At 41.9% G+C, this 21,354-nt stretch overlaps 1 protein-coding gene and 1 long non-coding RNA gene across 5 annotated transcripts in view; one reads left to right on the plus strand and one right to left on the minus strand.

Annotated features, from left to right (window-relative positions):
* Positions 1-21,354, minus strand: part of TAF3 (TATA-box binding protein associated factor 3) — a 144,081-nt gene that overhangs the window by 116,190 nt on the left and 6,537 nt on the right. For all 4 annotated transcript variants that reach the window (XR_014502605.1, XR_014502606.1, XM_083401909.1 and 1 more), the window contains exon 2: positions 20,467-20,709. Coding sequence is in view for 2 of the 4 variants with exons in the window: in XM_083401909.1 (XP_083258035.1) it covers positions 20,467-20,709 (243 nt within the window). In the remaining 2 variants the exon portion in view is untranslated. The remainder of the gene's footprint in view (positions 1-20,466; positions 20,710-21,354) is intronic.
* Positions 4,153-20,455, plus strand: LOC310659281. Its single transcript, XR_014502714.1, has 3 exons — positions 4,153-7,887; positions 10,566-10,735; positions 19,599-20,455. It is a non-coding gene; the product is annotated as an uncharacterized lncRNA (long non-coding RNA).

The raw sequence follows: 21,354 nt of genomic DNA on the forward strand, positions 1-21,354 counted from the left end.
GGTGATGCGTTCAAGAGTCACGGTCGCAGAAATGCAGGAACAGGCATTTGCCTTGAAGAGGATGCTGTTTTAAAGAACACACACGCAAATGAAAATGCCCACTATGTACTCAACAGCACTGGTACAGCAAGCCAGATCAGCCCAAAGGATGGTTCTGAATATCAGTTGCTGGGAACGCCGAAGGGGAATGCCGCATTCAGGTCCTGCTTGGCTGGCAACTGTGAGAGAAGAACTGCGAACCAGTTGGGCCGGCGTCGTTCTAAAGGCAATTTCACCCACTAGAAAAATTCCAGCTTGGGTACATTATTGCACTTTTAAACAGCAGTCACAGTATAGTGTTTCTGCCTGACCCTTATTGAGAACTTAAAAGTGGTTTGTTTTTTAAAGTAACCCTCCTCCTACAGATTTCCGCATCCTAAAAACAAGCGAGCAACTTGTCTTGAGCACTCAGGCATCTACAGCCCTCAAAAAAAACTTTGGTTTCACCTGGGTTCTCTTCCCTCAGCCAAAAGCAGAGCAGGCGAATCTGAACAGGGGGAGAGAGAGTCCCTTCCTGCACAAAACAATACTGAACCTAAGTGTCCTCTATTCTGGAGGAAAATAAAGTTTATTTTAATAAGATTGACCCTGCGACATGCCCTTTGAGAGGCTCCATCCTGTGACAATGATGGTGTTTCTTAGCAACCTCCCCTTCTCTGTCCCCTGCCTTTCCTAGCATTGTCGAACTACGGTTACGAACACAGCAGCAGCATATAAATTTAAGAAAGCGCACCAGGATCGCTACTTATCTCCACTTTTATTTTATTTTAACCATTAGCAGCAATTACGTGCCATCTTCCTTTGAAAGGCCTAGTAATTAAGGATGGCGGTCAAACAGTGGGTGTGGTAGGGAAAGATAGCAAGTGTCGGGCGGGGGGTGTTGTATTCTTTGATAGCACAAAGCCAACAAGCGAAGCAGCCTGCTCACGTTGGTGTCGTTCCTTCGGAGTTCATCGGTTGGGAGTGAATGAGCTCTGCCTTCAGAGTGATAAATGCACATTTTGATTCGTTTCCCCCTTGAAAGCCAAGTGCGCTTTCATTGGCAGGCTGATTAAAGTGGAATTAAAATGTTCTCCAAGGAAAGGGGGGGGGGGGAGAGGGGAAAAAACTTGTCACCTTTTCTGCAATGCTATCTTGCCCCCCTTTAAGAGATAAGGACCCTCTTTTTTTTTTTTCCTGAGTCACAGACACCAGATACTTTGGGGTAAATTAAGAAAACTCATTACATTTTGAAAAGGACGATTGTTCCTATTTTTAAAGCTCTCGTTTTTCTGAATATTGGATTAAGGCGCTGTGTTACAAAAGATAACTTTGGCAAAAACGGTCTGGTGGTATTTGGTTCCCCACCCGCTCATTAAATTCCAGCTCAATCCCAGAAGTCCTCATCAACAACTCCTTAACCCCGCAAAAAACTTTGCTCCAGAGACGATGTACACAGAGTTTGTTCTGTGCGCACAATGATGCGTGTGGGTCTAAGCTAGGTAGGTGGTGGTCAACTGGCAGATTTCGGGTGGACCACCTAGACCTGTTGGCTGCAGCACTTGGTCTCCTTCAGCAAACAGCTTCGAATGCCGTTGAGCTAGAATGCATGCTTTCAGAGAACGGCGCAGATAGTTTTGCCTGAATTATGAATTCCCTGGTGACATCATCGCTTTGTAAATTTAAAACACACAGCAGTGGGCCTCAGGGATCACAGTAAAGCAAAAAAAAACCTAGAGAAGACCACACAAGACTGGTCAGCTCACTTTTGGCCAGCCCTCTCCCGGGTCCACCACACAGGGAACTTCACCTACATGCAGGTAAATGTCCACAAATCAAATGAGTGGGGGGGAAATTCCGGATGCCTTTTAAGTGAGTAAGCAAAATGAAGAAATGAGTTTGATATGTGCAGACGCGGTACTCATGAATCCACAGCACCAGAAGTTTACATCTTCCTCTATTTAAAAACATTTAACTAACAGACTTGAGTACAAAGCCCTGGAGAGAAAAATAGTAGAAAAGTAGTATAATTAGGGGAGCAACACCAGCCATTGCGAGTGATATTGTTATTCTCCATCAAGGAAGCAATAACTTTGAGGAATAATCCCCTTAATGAACCACCAAGATGGGGTTCTGACTTCCTAATTAAATTAAATTAAAAGTGTCAGGTATCAAACCTCGGTGGTAACAATGAGCTGAAGCTACGTAGCTGCCTCCCAACACGATCACATTAAGTAATACTGATTTTAATTTCTGGGAATAAAACAGTTATGCAGATGGCAAACCCATTATGCCATAAAAGAGATGGGGGAGGGTGTAGGAGGAGGCACATAGCGGCGCTGAGCCGAGAGATTCTCACTCATGTGGCAAAATCTGCCGGTGCTGAGTCTGGAGTGACACTGTGTCCCATCTCTGTCTTTACACATAGCTATTCTGGGGACAGCTCAAGACACTTCCAATGCCATGGGCAGAACAGCAGGATAGGAACAGAAACAGATGCATGAACGGCGCTTGGAAGACTTGGCAAAAGGTTGAAACACGGAGCTGACTAAACTGGAAAACTGGGTGTTTTAGCCCAGAATCATTTTTACCAGTTACTGAACCATTTCTGCGCATTACCTGAACGGCAAAATTTGAAACACTCCCACAAAAAACAACACTATGTGCATTGAAGACAGTAAAAAAAAAAATTAAAAATGCCCTGAATCACAAACATATTTAGTTATAAAGTTTTGGACAGAGGTATTAAATTATAAAGACTGACATTATAAAAAGATGATTGGTTTGTTTATAGTGACGTGGCAAGTTCAAAGAGAGGCAGGTAAGGGAGTGACAATGGAAAAGGAAATTCAATTCTTACACTCCGTGCAATATCAGAAAAATCCACGTCACCCATGACAATGTGGGGGAGCATTTTGGGGAATGAGCTCATAATTATTCATTAAAGATTCAAGCAACTCAGTTTAAAAACTACGCATGAGCAGCCTTTTATGTTGGTATATATTTTAAGTTGCCAGCTGCTCTTTTCTCTCTCTCTCTCTCTCTCTCTCTCTGCAAACAAGGTACTTACCAAAGACAGATTCCTGAAAGCTTTAAAAATTCATTAGAATCTTGGCAATAAATATGGCCACTGTATTTTACTGTAACAGTATTGATCGCAAAGCACTTGACTTATCTAGGGAGATAAAACTTATCTTGACCTTGTCAAATACGAACAGTCTGGACTTAAACACACCCCCCCACCCCACACACAACCAATCCTACGATAGCCCCTTGTGGGGGGAAATAGACACACAGAGATAACACAGAGATGATACAGAACAGTACATGAGTATTAATGTATTGCATGAAATGGGAATTTACCTTCACTCTTCCACCCACCCCAAAATGACATATACTACCATTTACTCGTAGAGAACAGAAATTTCTCAAAGGAGGGGAAAAAGAAAAATAAAGAAAAAACCGTGAAGCTTGCTAAACTTGAAGAGTCTGTGTGGAGTCCTATGTGAAAAGTTACCCAATCCCATCAGATGCTCAGGCACCCAGCAAAATAAAATTAAAATAACCCTATCCCTAGGGTTGCCAACAAAGGTTCATATAGTTAAAGCCATGGTTTTCCCAGTAGTGATGTATGGAAGTGAGAGCTGGACCATCAAGAAGGCTGATCGCCGAAGAATTGATGCTTTTGAAGTATGGTGCTGGAGGAGACTCTTGAGAGTCCCATGGACCGCAAGAAGATCAAACCTCTCCATTCTGAAGGAAATCAGCCCTGAGTGCTCACTGGAAGGACAGATCCTGAAGCTGAGGCTCCAATACTTTGGCCACCTCATGAGAAGAGAAGACTCCCTGGAAAAGACCCTGATGTTGGGAAAGACGGAGGGCACAAGGAGAAGGGGACGACAGAGGTTGGACAGTGTTCTCAAAGCTACAAACATGAGTTTGACCAAACTGCAGGAGGCAGTGGAAGACAGGAGTGCCTGGCGTGCTCTGGTCCACGGGGTCACGAAGAGTCAGACACGACTAAACAACTAAACAACAACAACATCCCTAGGGTGCCACAAGAAGCAGAGTCCTGAACAAGGTTCAAAGTGTTCTTCCGTAACTGAGTTTTTTTATTTTAAAAAAAAACCCAAAGCCCATTTAATTAAAATCTGAAAGCAGTACCACCTTTCCTAAAGAAAGCATTTTTTCCTCGCAATAGGAAAATGGGTAAAAACAAAAGCCTTTGTTTTCGTTGGGGGGAAAAGCTAGAGAGGTCTTCTTAAAACGCTGTGCATTTTATATGGGGAAAAACAGCACAAAAGAATCAAGTTCCAATTGCAAAGTGTTCCAAGAGCATATGTGGCTTTCATAAAAGGAAGAAGAGCTCAGAGCACCCTCTTCTAACAGCCTATGGTCCAATTTGGGGATTTCCTGTAGAACTATCTCCTGCCGCACTTACAAGCTTCTGTCCATTCCCATGAAATGTTCTCTTTATACTGCTGGGGGCACAGGCTGACATTCCAGAAGAATAATATTTGGTTAATGCTTTCTACTTTTAGTTACCGTGCTTACGATCTAAACAGCTTCCTCCAAGCCTCGTTTATTAAAAGCTTGCAGAGGAAATGCAAGAGAATTCGCTGTCCAGAGGTCGTCCACATTAATCGCATTGTCAAAACTTCTCGGGAGCAGAGTTCAGCTATTTTGAAAAGTTTTTCTTTACGCTAAGAGAGAGGGAGATAACAGAACCTTTCTGCAAAAATTAATCCTGCAGCAGTTATAGATCGGAAGATTCACTTGTAGCAAAACTTCTGATTTTTTATTTTATTTTTAAAAACCCTCTTAATGTTACAGTGAACGTTGCAATGATGTAAAAAATGTGCCACGAGATCTAAGTGTGCTGTATCCTCTTTGAGCCCGTAAGACACTATGTGCTATTCTGGCATTCCCTGGGGAGGGGAGGGCGTAGCACCAATATTTTTTGAAATTATTAATAATAGGCTGTTTAGGGGAATTTAGATGCCTCAAAGTGAACTAGTTTATAGCCATAATAACTACTTATGCTGTTCATTAAACAAGTGTTAATTACGCTTCGGTGTAGTATAATTTAGATTTCAGTGTGCTGAACGCCTTGAACAGTATTGTATAACTGCTCTGCAAAAAATGCAGATGAAGCAAATTAGAAGGGAAAGTGTGCCAGGTAAGAGCAGAGGGCATTTCGCTTTCTCACTTAATTAAAAACCATATATGTGTTCGGCACATGTACGATTTTGTGTCTCTTCATACACATAATATTCCCCAGTATTACTCGAACATCTGAATGCCAAGACAAACAACTGTACATTAACAGTATTGTTGCAAATGTGCCTGCAGGAATTCTGCACGTCTGTCTTTCACTCTGGGCACCTAAACGATACATAAAGTTTTGTATTTCCTCCTTAGATAGTGCTTAGCTGATAGAGTGCGTGCAACAAAACCTCTACATTTAGATGAGCAACAGTGTTTTCCATTGAGTGAAGACAAACAGGCTGAAAAACAACACTATCCACAGCAATGGCACAAAGAATAAGGCTCCATTGCTAATTATTCAGGGAACTGAATTTAATTACAGAGAGAACATTAAACGCTTTCCAAAACTGGAGGGGGGGGGGGAGTAGTGAAAAAACCCCACAACCAACCCTGAAGACAACTGCAACAGCCACTAGTGCTACAACAGTGCCCTCTACTGGTTTAATAGCATATTGCTAGAAACCATATAATGCGAGTGAATGAAAATTTTACTTTTCATTTGAACAACCAATAGTGCAAAGGTTTTAAAACACACAGCGTAAGATAATTTCCTCACACACGGGTGCTCAAAACATAAAACAAACACCCTCAAATGGGTTGCACTATTTTTCAGACACAGCTTCATCTGTTCTGCGGCTCTCATTCTGTGGAATCGGTTATTGAATTTTATTTGTTTATCGAACTGATACTCTTGCCCTTCATGGCAAACAATCTCGGGGCCAAGTCACATTCAAATAAAGCAAACGCAAAACACAGAACAAAACCAGTCAATAAAAGCATGCCTATCTTAAATATTTTTGCAGCATGTATCTTTTGTGTGTGGTATCTTTTGCAAGCTGCTTAGAGACAATCGCAGTTCAGTGGTATGTACATTATTTAAATAAGTAATCGGCTTCCTATACCACTTATCAGGTGGCACAATATCTCTCACTCCCACCAAAAGCCTGGAGGAGTAGAAGGGTTTCCGGCTGAAGCAGATACACCTCAGGGGAAAAGTGTGTCCACAGTCAGTGCCACCACTAGCAAGTCCTATTCTGAGCCAAAACACCTTGAGATTTGCTTGGTGATGGAATAAGAAGGGAGGCCTCCTTGGCTGGTCTTCAAGCCCAGGAAGATTAATGCTGAAAGAGGTGCTCCATCAGAAAACTGGGTCCAAACTCAGAGATTTCTACATAAGCTCTAAAACCTTGATTATGGTTCAGTGGGTATAGTCAGTTGGCTCAGACTATTCTGAATCACCGTGTTTTTTAAAGGTTCTGAGTACCAGGCACTCTGGCCTCTGCATTTTACACCAACTGGGTAGCCTCCAAACCATCTTCAAGGGCAGCCCCATGTAGAGTTCATTTCAGTAATCTAGCCTGGAGGTTATCAGAGCATAGAGCTTGATCTAGAAATGCTCCTGACCTACGGATCTGTTCCTTTGTGTGTGCATATATGCATGCGCAGCTGTGCACAGAACAGGACTCTAACCCAATTCCCAGACACGCAAGCCACCAACCCACATAAGCTCCATCTTGTTGGGATAGGTATAAGATTGAATTTATCCAGCTCAATGCTGCAGCCAAGCCACATCTGCGTGGCCTCGTCTGATTTAGATGACAGGGACAAACAGAGATGGGTGTCATCTGCATACTAACTCCTTGCTGTAAGGTGCCCCGAGAACTTGGGAATATTGCGAACAAAGAAGATCCCACTTGCATTCTTCACCCTTATATGCTGTTTTGCATCCGAAGAAGCTTGAATGTGGTTTCTGGATGGTCTCCCATCCAAGAGGCACAGGCCTGTGTTGCTTTTCATTTCCTGGACCCAGTCTTTAAAAATAACAACACTCATTCCCCTCCAGCCCTGAAGATGAAAATGCATCTATGTCTTCATGATTTCCCACAGCTGGCATAGAGGGCTCATGATGTGGCCCTTTCCACATCATCGGGCAACCTGCAAGGCTGTCTTTCCAACACAGACTCCAGTTATGGTGGTCCACCTACAAACTCCTGCTGCCCACCACATGCCAATGGCTCCCCTCTGGCCACAACACTTCTTTGCAACAACAGAAATCTACACCGTAGCAGTTGATTTGCACAGCAGGACAATTTGGGAGGCACTGACGATAATGTTTTTCATCTCTCCATCCTGCAAGCTGGCCCAAAAGCTCTAGAAAAACGGACTTTGGAGAATCTGACAGTATCTGTCCACCTAGCCTTTAGTAAACTACAGGCGCCACCTCAGAATAATTGTGTGTTTCACAGGCATCGGTGCCAACCTGCATGTTGTGAAATGCTTAAATAGCACATGCTCTTACGCAAGCTCCCAAACAGGGGTGTTCTTCCTCCTTCGCTGCTCCCAAAGCCACACCAGTCCCAATTGAGGAAAGAACCATAGAACAAACTTTGATTACTTTGCATTAGCCGGAACAAGCGCAGCAGAGATGATTGTTCCAACAAATGAATACTCGCGTATCTGTATGCAAACATTTAGAGAAAAGAGGTCGCTTTGAATGTCATGATAGCCTTGCATTTGCTTTGCTGCCATTCTATGGGTAGGAAAATTCTAACTCGAACCCTCCTGAGAGGACCTAGCCAATAACCTGTTTCAACTGAAGAGGTATATAGCAACCTGAACTAAGAAATTTGGAAATACTGTACAGTTCTTTTACAACCGGTGTTACATGTTTGTGGCAGAGGAGAAAAGATCAACCACAGTCCATAGGATATTCCAAAATAATTTGGATCACATCAAAATATTCTCCCCAAGTTCAATGTTTGCTAGATTAAATGCCTAATTATTGTTCAATAATATTGAAAATGTGCTACTGGAATATAAATGATACAGAGATGACAGATATTATACAGAGATATATACAGCATGTGGGCTCGATATTAATATGTCTAGAGAAACGCCACCGATGTTTCTAGCAATTCAGCATCAGCAATCAGACCTGAATGCAGACGTTTTTATCAGGACATATTGAAATATTGTTGAACTGTATAGAAAACAACAACTACAAAGACAATGCAACAACAGTGTCAATTTATTTCCCGCAGGTCCCGGGTTGGGTTACAACCATTTAAAATTCAACATTGAAAACAGTTTAAAACAAATTAACAGCCACAGGAATAGGGTGGGTCCCAAAAACACATATCTCAGGTGTCAAAGGCCAGGTTAAAGAGGTGCATACATTGTTAGGGCCAAGAGAAGCCAAGTCCATCAGCCGGAGCCAGTATTGTTAAGAGTTGTAATCCAACAGGCACCATGTTGGCTACTGGAGGTTTAGAGTAACTGAATTCACACTGAGCCTTCTAGTCTGGCAGACCCTGCCCTATGGAAATCCTAGCCAGCAGGGGCTAGGAAGGTACCATCCTTCCCTCCCTCCATTCAGATGTGTCCTGAATACTTTGTTGTTTGGACAGGCCTTTGCAACATGCATTTTCTTTGTAACCCAATCAGTCTTTATTGACGTTTTAAAATTAAGTTCTTACAGATATCTCTGCCAACTTTGTTTTTAATACGTTGTGTTCCGCCTTGTTTTTATTTTATTACAAAAGTGCAGCTTATAAATTCGCGAATAAATAAATAACCGCATTCATTTGCTATCGGTTATATTTGCTTCTTTACTCTCGAATGTGCATGCACAAGAGGGTGCAAAACTGCAGACCAGTCCTGTGCATTCATCTTCTAAACCTTCCTCTATGAAGGAAATCTTGCCGTGCAATTAACTGCACCAACAGATAGGCAAATGGCCTACCAGCACGGACATCCATCCTACATCCTATGTGTAGTGTAGAATTAGCACATTACAGGATTCTCATCAGTAAGTGTCTATTACAGCCTAAAGCCCCAAACCTTCTCACTTCTGCCACATGGATTAAAAACTCTCTCTTGACCTAAGTTTCTCTCGCATTCTTCTGTAGGCTGATTTATTTGGAATTTTCGCATTTGCTTTTCAACAGGAGTGGCCTGCCCTAGCGGGGCACAGCCACAGTAACAGCCTCCTAGCAGCAGTGCCACTGGTTGCAGGTTTGATCCCCATATGGGACACGCTGCATATTCCTGATTTGCAGGGGGTTGGACAAGATGATCCTCAGGATCCCTTCCAATTCTACGATGCCACGGTTCTGCTTTTCAACTACGTCTTTAAAGCTTTTCACATAAAAATGTCCTCCCACCACCTGAGGTTAGGTGGTGAGGTAGTAGACTGAAGTACAGTAACCTCTGAACCAAGGTGTCTTATTCAGGGTCTGCAGATTTCCTTCACATCCAGAAAAAAAGGGTAATAATAATAATAATAATAATAATAATTTATATCCCGCCCTCCCCAGCCGAAGCTGGGCTCAGGGCGGCTAACAACAATCAAAATAATCCAGCATTCTAAAAACATTCATTATAAAATGATCAGCCTCACATTCTGTAACTCTAATGAAAAGCAAAATAAAGAAAGTTTCTGCCTTTCCTAACAAACAGTTCTCTACAGAGGAAAAATATAAATATGTCCTAAAGGTCAGCAAAGATGAGTTATTTCAGGTGAGGAGGAAAGTTATCAACTTCAGTTATCAATCACATATTTTATTATGTGCTTCCAAAAAAACCCCCACACCAAACAAATACACTTGAGATCACTGTGCATTGCACAATTATCCAGAAGGGCAAAATCAATGGCAAGATCAAGTTGGAGTCTGGGTCTGGTGCCTGGTCAGTGAGGAATTACTTAAGCAATGTTGATGAAACACTTTGAAAACCCTAAGGAACTATATCAATCTTATAATTAAGTACTGATCCTTGTTTCAGTTTGTTTTTTATTTTAGTATTTTGTGAGGGCGATTTTTTTTGTAAGACACCTTGATGATTTTTTCTAATAAATGGAAAGGCAGCATGTACATTTCTTAAAGAATAATAACTATGGTGTTATTATTAAAACTCAGCAGGTTTTCTTTCACCAAATATCATTCTATTTCGTCATTTTGCTGTTTAAGATGATTTGGTCAGGTCCACAAAACCCAAAACCATATATAAAATTGTTTCCTCTCTGCAGCGCTTCCAATTCTTGAAACACTGGCTTCTGCGCTAACAACATAAATAAATTTGCTACGCATGCAAATTCCCTCATTTGGCGGATACTGTTTTCTCCCAAAAAAGGGGGGGGAAAGCCAGAAAAAGTTGCACCTTTGGTGCCGCTGTGGCTTTAAAGGCACATGGCACAGAAATAAAAGCCTCTTTAATGGATGCTTTTAAGTTTTCCCATACAAAATCAAGCATTGCTTTGTTTCGTATTTAATTTGCAATAGGATACCCAGCAGCTTAGCTAAAAGAGCTTTCCTGGCCAGGGACTCAGCATCGCCTGCTGAGATGGGCTCCACGCAGAGGCAAAGCGCTACTGGAGGCCAACTCCGCCAAACAGCACCACGTTCTCCTTTAAAGTTAATCTGAACATGCCGGACTTGAGGGGAAATGAAAGGTGAGTTTCTCTCCCTTCCTATGGCACGGAGACTTCCTGAGCAAAGCTGACTGGGCAAAACCTGCCATTTCCTCCTTGGTATTCCCAAATGCATCTGTCAGACAGAGTTAGAGCGGCACGCATGGGGGGGGGGGGAGAGGACCAAAAGCTAACACAGGAAAAAGTACTTTACACAATATAAGGACTCTTGTAAACTCTTATTATCTGAAATGAGCCCCCCTCCTCCAGATATTTAAAATCGCAAAGCCAAACTGATACTGACAACAAGCCAAAAGAAAACACTCACACACATACCTAGGAGACACCAGAACATTAACAAAAATACCACATATTTATTTCAGTACTGGGGAGGGGGGTGGGATGCACAAAAAGCTGGCAGGGGGGTTTTCCAGTCCACCCACTGGAAGCCAAGGAGTATAGCAAGAGTTGCCATGCAACAGTTGGGTTCAAATTCCTGCTTAGCCAGGAGTCTCATTGGGTGGTCTTGGCAAACTCAACTCTCTTGCAGCTTAACATGAGATAAGGAAATGATGTCACCTGCCCCGATCCAGTGGGGTAGGGTAGGGAAGCAATCCAACGTCCTCAATTCCCAACCACACTTCCTCAGATGCAAGCATCATTAATTTTCAGTAAGAACCTGCTTTCAAATAGACATGCCTTGTATCCCAAGCTAAAAAGGAGAAAGAAAACCCACCCGAGTCAAGCCTCAGAAAGGTGTTCTTCCGGCACATCCAAAATGACTAGTTGCATTAGTCAAGCACCTTCCATAGTGACCCTTTCCCTTCTTCCAGGTACAGACACTCATGACCACAGTGTTCCTCACAACCATAAATGAACACTGTGGGTTTTCAAAAATACCTTTTATTGATTTTTCAACCAAATTTACCCTGCAGACACAGGTTCCTTGAGGGAAAGAACTGTTCCACTCTGGGTGGCTTCCAGCACATATACAGTGGTAGCTCTGGTTGCGGACGGGATCCCTTCTGGAGGTCCGGTTGGATCCCGAGGTTTCCGCAACCTGAGGACCGCTTCTGCGCATGTGCGCATGGTAAAATACTTCCGGGTTTGCCATGTGCGCACCCCAAAGTTCACGTAACCGGAGGGTTACGTAAACAGAGGTACGACTGTAAAAGCCTAATAAAACAAACATTAAAAACTTCCCTATATAGGGTTGCTTTCAGGTGTCTTCTAAAAGTCACACAGTTGTTTTTCTGTTTGATATCTGATGGGATGGCGTTTCGCAGGGTGGGTGCCACAACCGAGAAGGCCTTCTGCCATGTTACTATAAAGTTACCATCTCCTCCTTTTCCGGCTAATGCCTTGACTTCCTTAGTTAATTTATAACTAAACCCCGTTATTGGTATTGGATTACGTTCATATTCTGGTGGGATTATTGCTGGCAGTATACCCCAGCAGCAAAAGCAACTGTCTACTCCACAACACTGTATACAGCTGCATTTTGCTCATGCATTTTGCCTTCAACTTCCAAATCAGAGGTGTGATGTGCCCTTCCACTTAAGGTGAAATATTCCCATAGATGCCACATTTCTGTTGCAGATGCTCAAATACATCTTTCCTGGCTCAAGTAACACCAAGAAATGAAGGGAGAGACAATTTATGGAACACTTCATGATTTCAATAAAGCAGAAGGCTTTATATCCACATATATGAACCCTAAAGAAACAGCTCCTAGCATTTCAATGTAGTAACTACATTATCAGTGGTGGCTAATAAATTACATTTTTATCCCCATATTCTACATGTAAACCCCATATACAACTCACATATGCTACAAGTAGAAAACAGTGCAGTAATCTGGATGTTATTTCGTTCATGCAATTCCATGTGGGTTTTGCAGAATTTGGGGTTTTCTGTTCCTGTTCTTTTAGCAGAAGATGGTGGCAGGCTTGGAACACCTTAAGGCTTTTGGGAAGAGACACGTGCAGAAACACAAAACATGCAAACTGGGACTGGCAAGGAAAATAGGGCAGAAATGAACGGGAACTGAAAAAACTACTGATGTGTGATTTTCCTTTCAAAATCAGTTGCACACTGCGTTTACTGTTGTTGTTTTTTAATTGCTCGTGCTTAGTTTTTATTTGTGGTACCCAGCAAACACTCATTTATTTAAAAATATATAAATAAGATTTTTTTTAAAAAAAAAAAATGTTGTGCGAAACCAAAGAAGGGAAATATGCCTCCACCATACAATGGGCACAATCTGCCTGGAACTTATCAACAGACGTTATTAAATGAATAGGAACTCCTCAAGAGCTCTATACACAGAACAAGGGAGTTCCCTGTGGACTGTGCTTATTAGACTAATTTGAAACAGATGGATTCTGGGGGAGAAAGGTTCCTGATGCTCCAAATGTAATGAGATCCTCAAGTTGTACACAGTACAGGAAGCAAAGTGACCACCAAATAAAGCAAAACATTAACAAGAAATGCAGTGGGAGAGAACAAAATGGAATGACGGCTCAATTATCGGATTTTTTTAAAAAAAAAAATCCTTGAAATAATCATGCTATGAAACTAAAATCATTAGCCCCCCCCCCCCCCGAGTTACATTTATTTGCTAAAAACCAGTGGTCATTACAAAAATGGAAATATACACAAGTTGTAAAGAATGTACATTTTTACACTGGGCTCCATTTTGTGCTATACATTTTTGTCTGATCTATTGGGCTGATAGAGTAAACAAAGAATCTTTGTACATAAATGTATTTATTCCTATCAACCAATAAGTAACAGATTATCTCACTACTGTTCCAAAAAGCAACTGGCCCAGTAATCTCTTTCAAAGTCGTTTCCCAAGGGGAATTATATAGGCAGAACTACAATATATAATGGGAAATTATCTTCTACTTCTCTCTGGCCACAAATGTAAAGATGACAATAAGCACACACAGACCTTAAATATATGCTGTGAGCACAGCATGACGCATCAAAGCAATAAATGCTCTCATCGCATAATGTGGGGGGAAATTGTCTGGAAGACCACAATCAGATTTAACAGAAAAATAAAATGGTAAGAATTGCCTAGTTTGAAAACAACGTAATTATACGTTGTGAACCGCCCTGAGCGCTGCAAATGATGGGCAGAATACAAATTTAAATAACAACAATTTCGTACATATCTATTGGTACATATCAATTTGCTCCACGTAACATTTTTTAGGCAAACTCATATAGAGCATATGCTTTAATTTAACCATTACGTAAGCAAAACTGTACTAATTGTGGGCAATATTGAAGGAAACCCAACCTCGAATTTCATCATGAGAAGAGGAGCGTCATGTGGGAGGTTTAAGAGCAAAAATAAATTTTGGTAGTTTCCAGTTTGATGACATTCCCCCACACTTCTGTAACGTGTGCCACTTGTCTAAGATCTTGTCTAAATGACCTTCTTGAAAGTGGGAAAGTTTAACAGGGTCTTAGTCACCTGTATCATTAGAAGTCTTGTCGATTTGAGATGGCCTGCCCCCATATGATTCTGCCTAAGCAAAATTCCTACATACTTAATAGGGAACAAGTTAAGGGTTTTAATATTATCCATCATCCACTTATGTGGCTTGGGCCTTTTATCAAATCACATTAAACTTAGTATCAGCACAGCTCAAAGGAAGAAGTTCCTTTTTTCAAAAAGATCCAAGATCTCTACGAAGATGACTCATAATTATCACTGTAATGGATACAAGCACCATGCCAGCTTCAGAAACTAGTATGGAAACTTCGTCATCAAAAAATGTGGGAGATAAATGCTGAAGATTAAACAAAAATGGCACAGACATCAATGCCCTACAGTCCTCAGAGCAGGGACTGTATAGGCCAGTTAAAACAAACCCAGATTTAAGGTCAGTATAAGAAGAAAGGTTTTTTATTTAATTTAGTGGCTCTCTTATCACAGCATTTGTACTGAACAATTTAAAGCAAGTGTCTGTCTGACAAATCAAAATCTGGAAACAGAACTAAAATTGCACATATGCAGAGGGGTAGCTGTGTTAGTCTCTTCCAGCAAAAACAGCGAGGGTCCGTGGCACCTTAAAGACCCACAGATTATGGCGTGCCGCGTGAACTCACGTTGCGTCAGGTGAGCCAAAAAAACTTATGGCAAAGAAAATTTATTAGTCTTTAAGGTGCTACACAACTCTCTCCCCCCCCTAAAGCTAAAGACCCTTTCTAGATACATATGGACCAAACCAGAGCACCTATGTATTCTCGGCTTTCCTTTAAAGAATCCATTCTATTCTTCCAGTACAGTATTGTGTTCATCAGCATCAATTGCTAATTTCAGCAATATAGGGATTAAATCTTACATATGAAATCCAACGGACTTATGAAGCAATAATTCTTGGGTCTCTCTTGGAATGGATACAAAGCTTGACTCCCATCAAAACTGAATCTTACCAGAATTACAAAAAGTAAAAAAGATTTGCAAATACCGGGGCCCACCAATTAATATTTTGTATTTAAATGGGGGGGGGGGGATACCATATCCTCATGAGATGCAATTATTAGCAAGATCCTGAATAAGCTTTCTAACTTTGCCCCCTGTAACTGGAGGCAATATTAATATCAGGGAAGGTTACTGGCAGACACTTCATTGCCAAGCTATTCCAAGAATTAAATAGAGATTAAAAATGCTCTCCCTACTGCGTGGGTAACATCTGTGTTCAATGGACTATTTGGTTTCCCTCTTTCTATTAGCCCCAAATATACAGAATAATGGGCTTCCTTTTCAGTCAACGTTGTTCTCCTTTATTCTTGACCCCATGACAATGAAACTAAAACAGCATTTTGTATCTCAGCAGTGCAATTTCTCCTTCAATGTAAATAATTCAGGATCTAATTAGCAGGTTTTATGCACCATAGAACAGGGTGTTTTTTTTCCAGCAGGTGGCTGAACTGAAAAACTATTACGCTCTCCCTCTGAAATTGTGTCCTTTTATATAGGTTGAAGCATTAAACGGGCAATTTTCATTTAATTTTTGAAGAATTTGCATGGAAGTAAATAAAAATTCCAGCCACTGCAGAGACTTAAGCCTAACCTTCAACGCAACACCTAATTTATTCAAAATGATGCTGCAGTCGCAACAGGCTGCATCCTCCATTGTACTTATCCCATAGATTGATTAATAGCCTGAATTTCCCAGTCTTGGGGTAGCTACCTATCTAGGCTCATCCTGCACCTTCAGCTGTGTTTTTAAGGCAAACGCATCCTTCTAATCAGTATTCTTGCAGTATTCACCTTGTTAACTACATCAAGCAAGATCTCAGGAAATTTTAAACAATATTTTCAAAAGGACCACTTGATTGACACTCTGTAAGGGGGGACCACCCTCACCTGCCCAGTCTCTGCTCACATCCCATATTATTCTCCCTTTGAAATCTGTCTTCCCTACTGGCTCTTCTCTAACGGCATCGTCTGTCTGCTTCTCAAGCTTGGCTGCCTTTCTCATTTTGTCCGTTTCTCCTGTTGCTTCTCCCTGCTAGGTCGATGCATACATGGAAGCTCATTTGTACAAAAAGCAATCAGTGTCTGGCACTTGACAAGTGGAATGGCAGAGGGAACTTAACACAGACTTTTACAGTACTTAACCACCAGGCATGGGTAGTTGACAGGAGAAGCTGTTTCAGGCTGGCCTCCTAGCCAGAAACGCAAGGGGACGGGGAGGCAGGAAGGCTGGCTATACAATACAGACTTGAGAGCGTAGCACTGCAAAGCTTCTCTGCCTCCAAAACATGCTGCCTGAAAACCGGCAGCCTATCATGGCTACTAAAATTACGATTCAAAATGAGGAGAGAGAAGGAGAAATGGGCACTCCTCACTGTTTCCAAAGGGTGACACACAATGCAGGTATTTCTGTGTAATGGCGGCTTTGTGTCTCCCAAAAGCAAGTCACATAGGCGGGCAATAGCCACAGCCCTTTTGTCCACTTGGCCTATGTTAGGCTTTCATCCAAAAATTCGCGACACATAACAGCAGCTCAGCAAGGTCTCCCGCTGAGACCCAAGACACACAGGTTTCAACCCTACTCTGCCACCAACAGCTCCCGCATCAGTTTATAAATCTCGGCTTCCCCAATTTTGTGTCTGTTCCACCCACCCTTCCTATGATTCATCATTACTTTGCTTCCCTATACAGTGGTACCCCAGGTTACATACGCTTCAGGTTACATACGCTTCAGGTTACAGACTCCACTAACCCAGAAATAGTGCTTCAGGTTAAGAACTCTGCTTCAGGATGAGAACAGAAATCGTGCTCCGGCGGCGCGGCGTGGTGCTTCAGGTTAAGAACAGTTTCAGGTTAAGAACGGACTCCGGAATGAATTAAGTACTTAACCTGAGGTACCACTGTATCTGCTAATTCCTGCACCTTTCTTTCCCCAAGTCTGCTTTTCAATCCCAAACCCCATTCCTTCTCTGCCCAATTCCCCTGGTCACTACCTCTCTCAAACAATTGCCTTCCATTCCACCGGGCTTCTGTCTCATCACAGGTTACCCAACAACTGAAGAGAGGTAGTTGGGTAACAACCAGCCTTGGGGATTTGTTCCTTTTCTTCAATTAGTCTTGAATTTGCTTTTCCAGGAAAGTGACAGAATTGGTATTTGACACAGTGGCATGTTATTTGCTTTCATAGGGTACCTCATTTTTGCCTATGATCAAGACAGACACCCTAAAAGCACAATGGGTTTTATCCAATGTTAGTCCTACTCAGAGTAGACCCAGATAAACTGAAGACATAACTGAGGCCCATTAATTTCAACAGGTCTACTCTAAATATAACTCAACTGGAGATTACTCAAGGCACTACATATGAAATATGTCCACCCACTGTATTTCCTAATGCACTGTGCTCATAACTACAAGCTTATTAAGTAATACTAAATCCACCGTTTAGCAATGGTCCTCCATTCTTGCCATGGCCTTTCATGCTAAACAAAGCAGCTATCTTTGATGTAATCAGGATTATACAAAACAGAATCTCTGTCTCAACAGAGAAAAGGGAAGATCTGTTCCTCCCTAGATATAGAGGCGATCATATCTATTTACATCAAATGGCAAGCAAAATAAACTAATTCTATATCCAGAAGACAGCAATTTGTTTAAGCTTGAATGTGGTATTTCAGCTCACAAAGACCAGCACATGCCGCAGACAAAAGCGCTAACCTGAGTCATTTATAAGGTAGGAGAGCAACACCTGCTGGTCATGGGTTATAGTAAATACACAAAAGTCTCCACCACAGAAAAATTATCCAAGCAATAGGCACTAAAAACAAAAACTTCACTTCTCAATAGCTACACACATACAAAATATTTCAGAGAGATAATAAAGTGAGAAGAAATTATCAAGTTTCACCCATGATAAATGTATGGACAAACGAATTCTCAAGGGCCACTCACAACATTGCAGCCAACACTGGCTCAAGAATATAGCATGTGAGGCTGTATCCTATATTGGAACTCCACTGGTCCAGGACGCTCCCATATTGTCAAAACCAGATTTGGGGTTTGGGGGACACACCCACCCAGAGATTTTGTGGTGCACGGAAGGAGAGGAAACGTTAAGTCTCATTGGACCAGCGAAGCCACATGTGCAGAACACTGAATGAAACCCACGGTCAGCTCTATCTGGTAGAAAGCACTTCAGATTCTGAATTATGTAGCTGGAAATGGAAACCTGCAAAAATTCACAGGTGTGACATGTTGTTGGCAACACTTCTGTGTGTCGGTTCCATGCTTCCGCAACATTGGAGCATTAAATGAATACATAACACAGAACTGTGGTGTGACCATGCTTGGAATACTATGTGCAGTTCTGGTGGCTACATTGCAAAGTGGGTGTCGCAGGCCTGGAAAAGACGCAGAAAGGAGTGATCACGGAGCTGGAGCAATATGAGGAAGGTTTACAATAATGAGTAGTGACAGGCAGGAGCACATTTTGCTGTTCAGGGTTCAGCCCCCTTTCTGGTCATCTTGTGCCTAAATTCAAAACATGGTGGGACTCAGAGAACAGGTTGTGACAAAGATCATATGGTCCAGGCAGATTCATATGATATAGAACTGCCACGTTTTGCTTCAGATGAACTGAATGTCACTGTATGACGAATGGGTGCCTTTAGGACGCAAATTTTACACAGTCCCTAAGAACTTTTATTTATTTCTACCTTGGCTTTTCTCATATCGTTAGTTCAAAGCAGGTGTCAAAAACACTAAAATATACAGTGGTACCTCGGGTTACATACGCTTCAGGTTACATACACTTCAGGTTACACACTCCGCTAACCCAGAAATAGTGCTTCAGGTTAAGAACTTTGCTTCAGGATAAGAACAGAAACCGGGCTCCGGCGGTGCGGCAGTAGCAGGAGGCCCCATTAGCTAAAGTGGTGCTTCAGATTAAGAACAGTTTCAGGTTAAGAACGGACCTCCGGAACGAATTAAGTACTTCACCCAAGGTACCACTGTAATATAAATAACTGAAATTGCTATCCAAGTGATGTCTAATACTATATAACTCACAAAAAATGCAACAACCAATACCACGAAATCTGCACAGGGCACAAGGTTTGGTTCCTATTTGTATTTGTCATTTTAGGAATTGGCCCAATCTGTTCCGAGTTGCTCTACGGTCTGTCCAATTTGGCTCATGCTTGGGATCTGAAGCAGCATCACTGAAAACAAATTTCACTTTAATAGGAAATCAAAGCAGACAGAAGTGGATGAAATTTGCAGGCACAGCAGCCCCTCAAAAGTGGTTTAAACCTGCCAAATCATACAAAATACATAGAGATTTGGGATGGGACACCTTGATTTTTGTAGAAAAAGGAAACATTTCCAACTTTTTATTTTATGTTCAAGAGAACTGTATGAAATATGCAGCCACAGTCACCCCTCAGGTTTCATGAACCCTACACAACATTTCAAGAGGAGCAAACATACAACCCTACAATAGTACTCCTATCACTGAAACGAAAACCTTCTCAGATACAAGGACTCTTGTGCCACTTTATCCTCACTGACATATTACTGCTCATCTGTGTAAGTGGGTTCTGAGACACAGTTCACTCAGAGTTCCAAACTGATTAGCTGAAGTTAGTAGCTCACAATAATTTTCACCAGCCTACCTACTTGCCATGTCTTTTGAAGCAATTCATAGCACATTAAATTCCTGAAAAGAGGTGGAGGAGAAGAGAACCTACTTTTCCCACAGTACAAAACCTGGTCACTTCCCTGTTATTCTTACTCACCCATAGTGACCAGGTGAATGTCTAAGTGGAAATTTGGCGCATGAATACACGTCCCAATATGCTTTGCTCACATGCCAAGTTGTAATGCACCCCATGACCAATCTTAACCCTACAATGTTTTTAATTCAGGTTCTTCACAACTTTTATCTGGGAAACCGATGCTGGGATGTTAGTGAATTGCCCCAAACCTAACAGGGCTGAGCAGAGATTCTAAGCCAGCTCCATTTCCTACAATGGCAGCTCTTTGAGCCATTTGTCAATGAAGCCAGTGGAACTACCATGGTAAACCTGAACAGCAAAATGTGCTGCCTGCCACTACACGTTACTGCAACACTCAATTCTGCTGCTAGCTGTAACATAACCTCACGATGCGAAACAGAAGGTAGCAGACTCCAGGCTTCCTGAAATGCAAGCGAGCAGGCATTACTTCTCAAAAACAAGCAGATAAAAACAAAGCAAAGAAATTGTTAATTTCTCACCTTCTTGAGAAGAGACAATGGGTGGCATGTAATCAGGAATATACTCTTTCCTCTCTTCTGCATCTTTGCTTCCAGGCTGGGGGAACTGCAGGACATTATTCTTGGTGACAGGGTATAAGGGGATTTGATGCGCAAAAGTGACTGGCTCAATATTGAGTATGTAATCTTCCAGCTCATGCAGGTTGACCCCCATAAGATTGAAGGCTTCACCTACATCCTCCAAAATGGGATCTGTCCGGCCATCTGTTAAAAAAAGAAAAGGAAAAAAGGAATCAAGAAAGGTTTTGAAAGCAAACATTGCAAGTGCATAAGAAATACGTTGATTTAGTAGCTTCAAAAGGAAAAGCAGCAAATCACTGTCAAGAAAAGTCCCAGCTGCCTCATTGCCCGGGTGTCCAAAAATCTGATTCTGGCAGCTAGGAATATCAACACTTTTTCACAGGGTTCTTTAGGTCCTAATCACCTGACACTGCATTACTCGCATTCAAAATGTTTGTTTCTACTTCTGGTTCAGACTTTTAAAATATATGCACACAAGGCTACAGCGCCATTGGAATAATTTATATCCATACATGATGGTGAGTCAAACTCAGGCGGCCAAGAATTACAGAAGCAAGTCAGCATGCCAGTGGCTCAACCTATGTGTAGATGCAGAAAAGTGATGCCCCGTGATAATTTGTGGGGAACAGAAGGGGACGGGAAGGGACCTGGAAGACTTCCTGTCTCTTTTAATTCCAATGCATTCCTCCATCACCATCAACACGATCTCCGCAAGGGAGCCCCTCTGGGAAACCCATTTGGTTGCAGGGATATAAAAATATGTATTTCGCCATGTGGTAGAGTTTAAAGACAACGAGGTGTCCATGTGGCTGCAGGTGTCTTAGGCTC

This window comes from Podarcis tiliguerta (genome assembly GCF_965153285.1).
Source record: "Podarcis tiliguerta genome assembly, chromosome: 10".
NCBI lineage: Eukaryota > Metazoa > Chordata > Lepidosauria > Squamata > Lacertidae > Podarcis > Podarcis tiliguerta.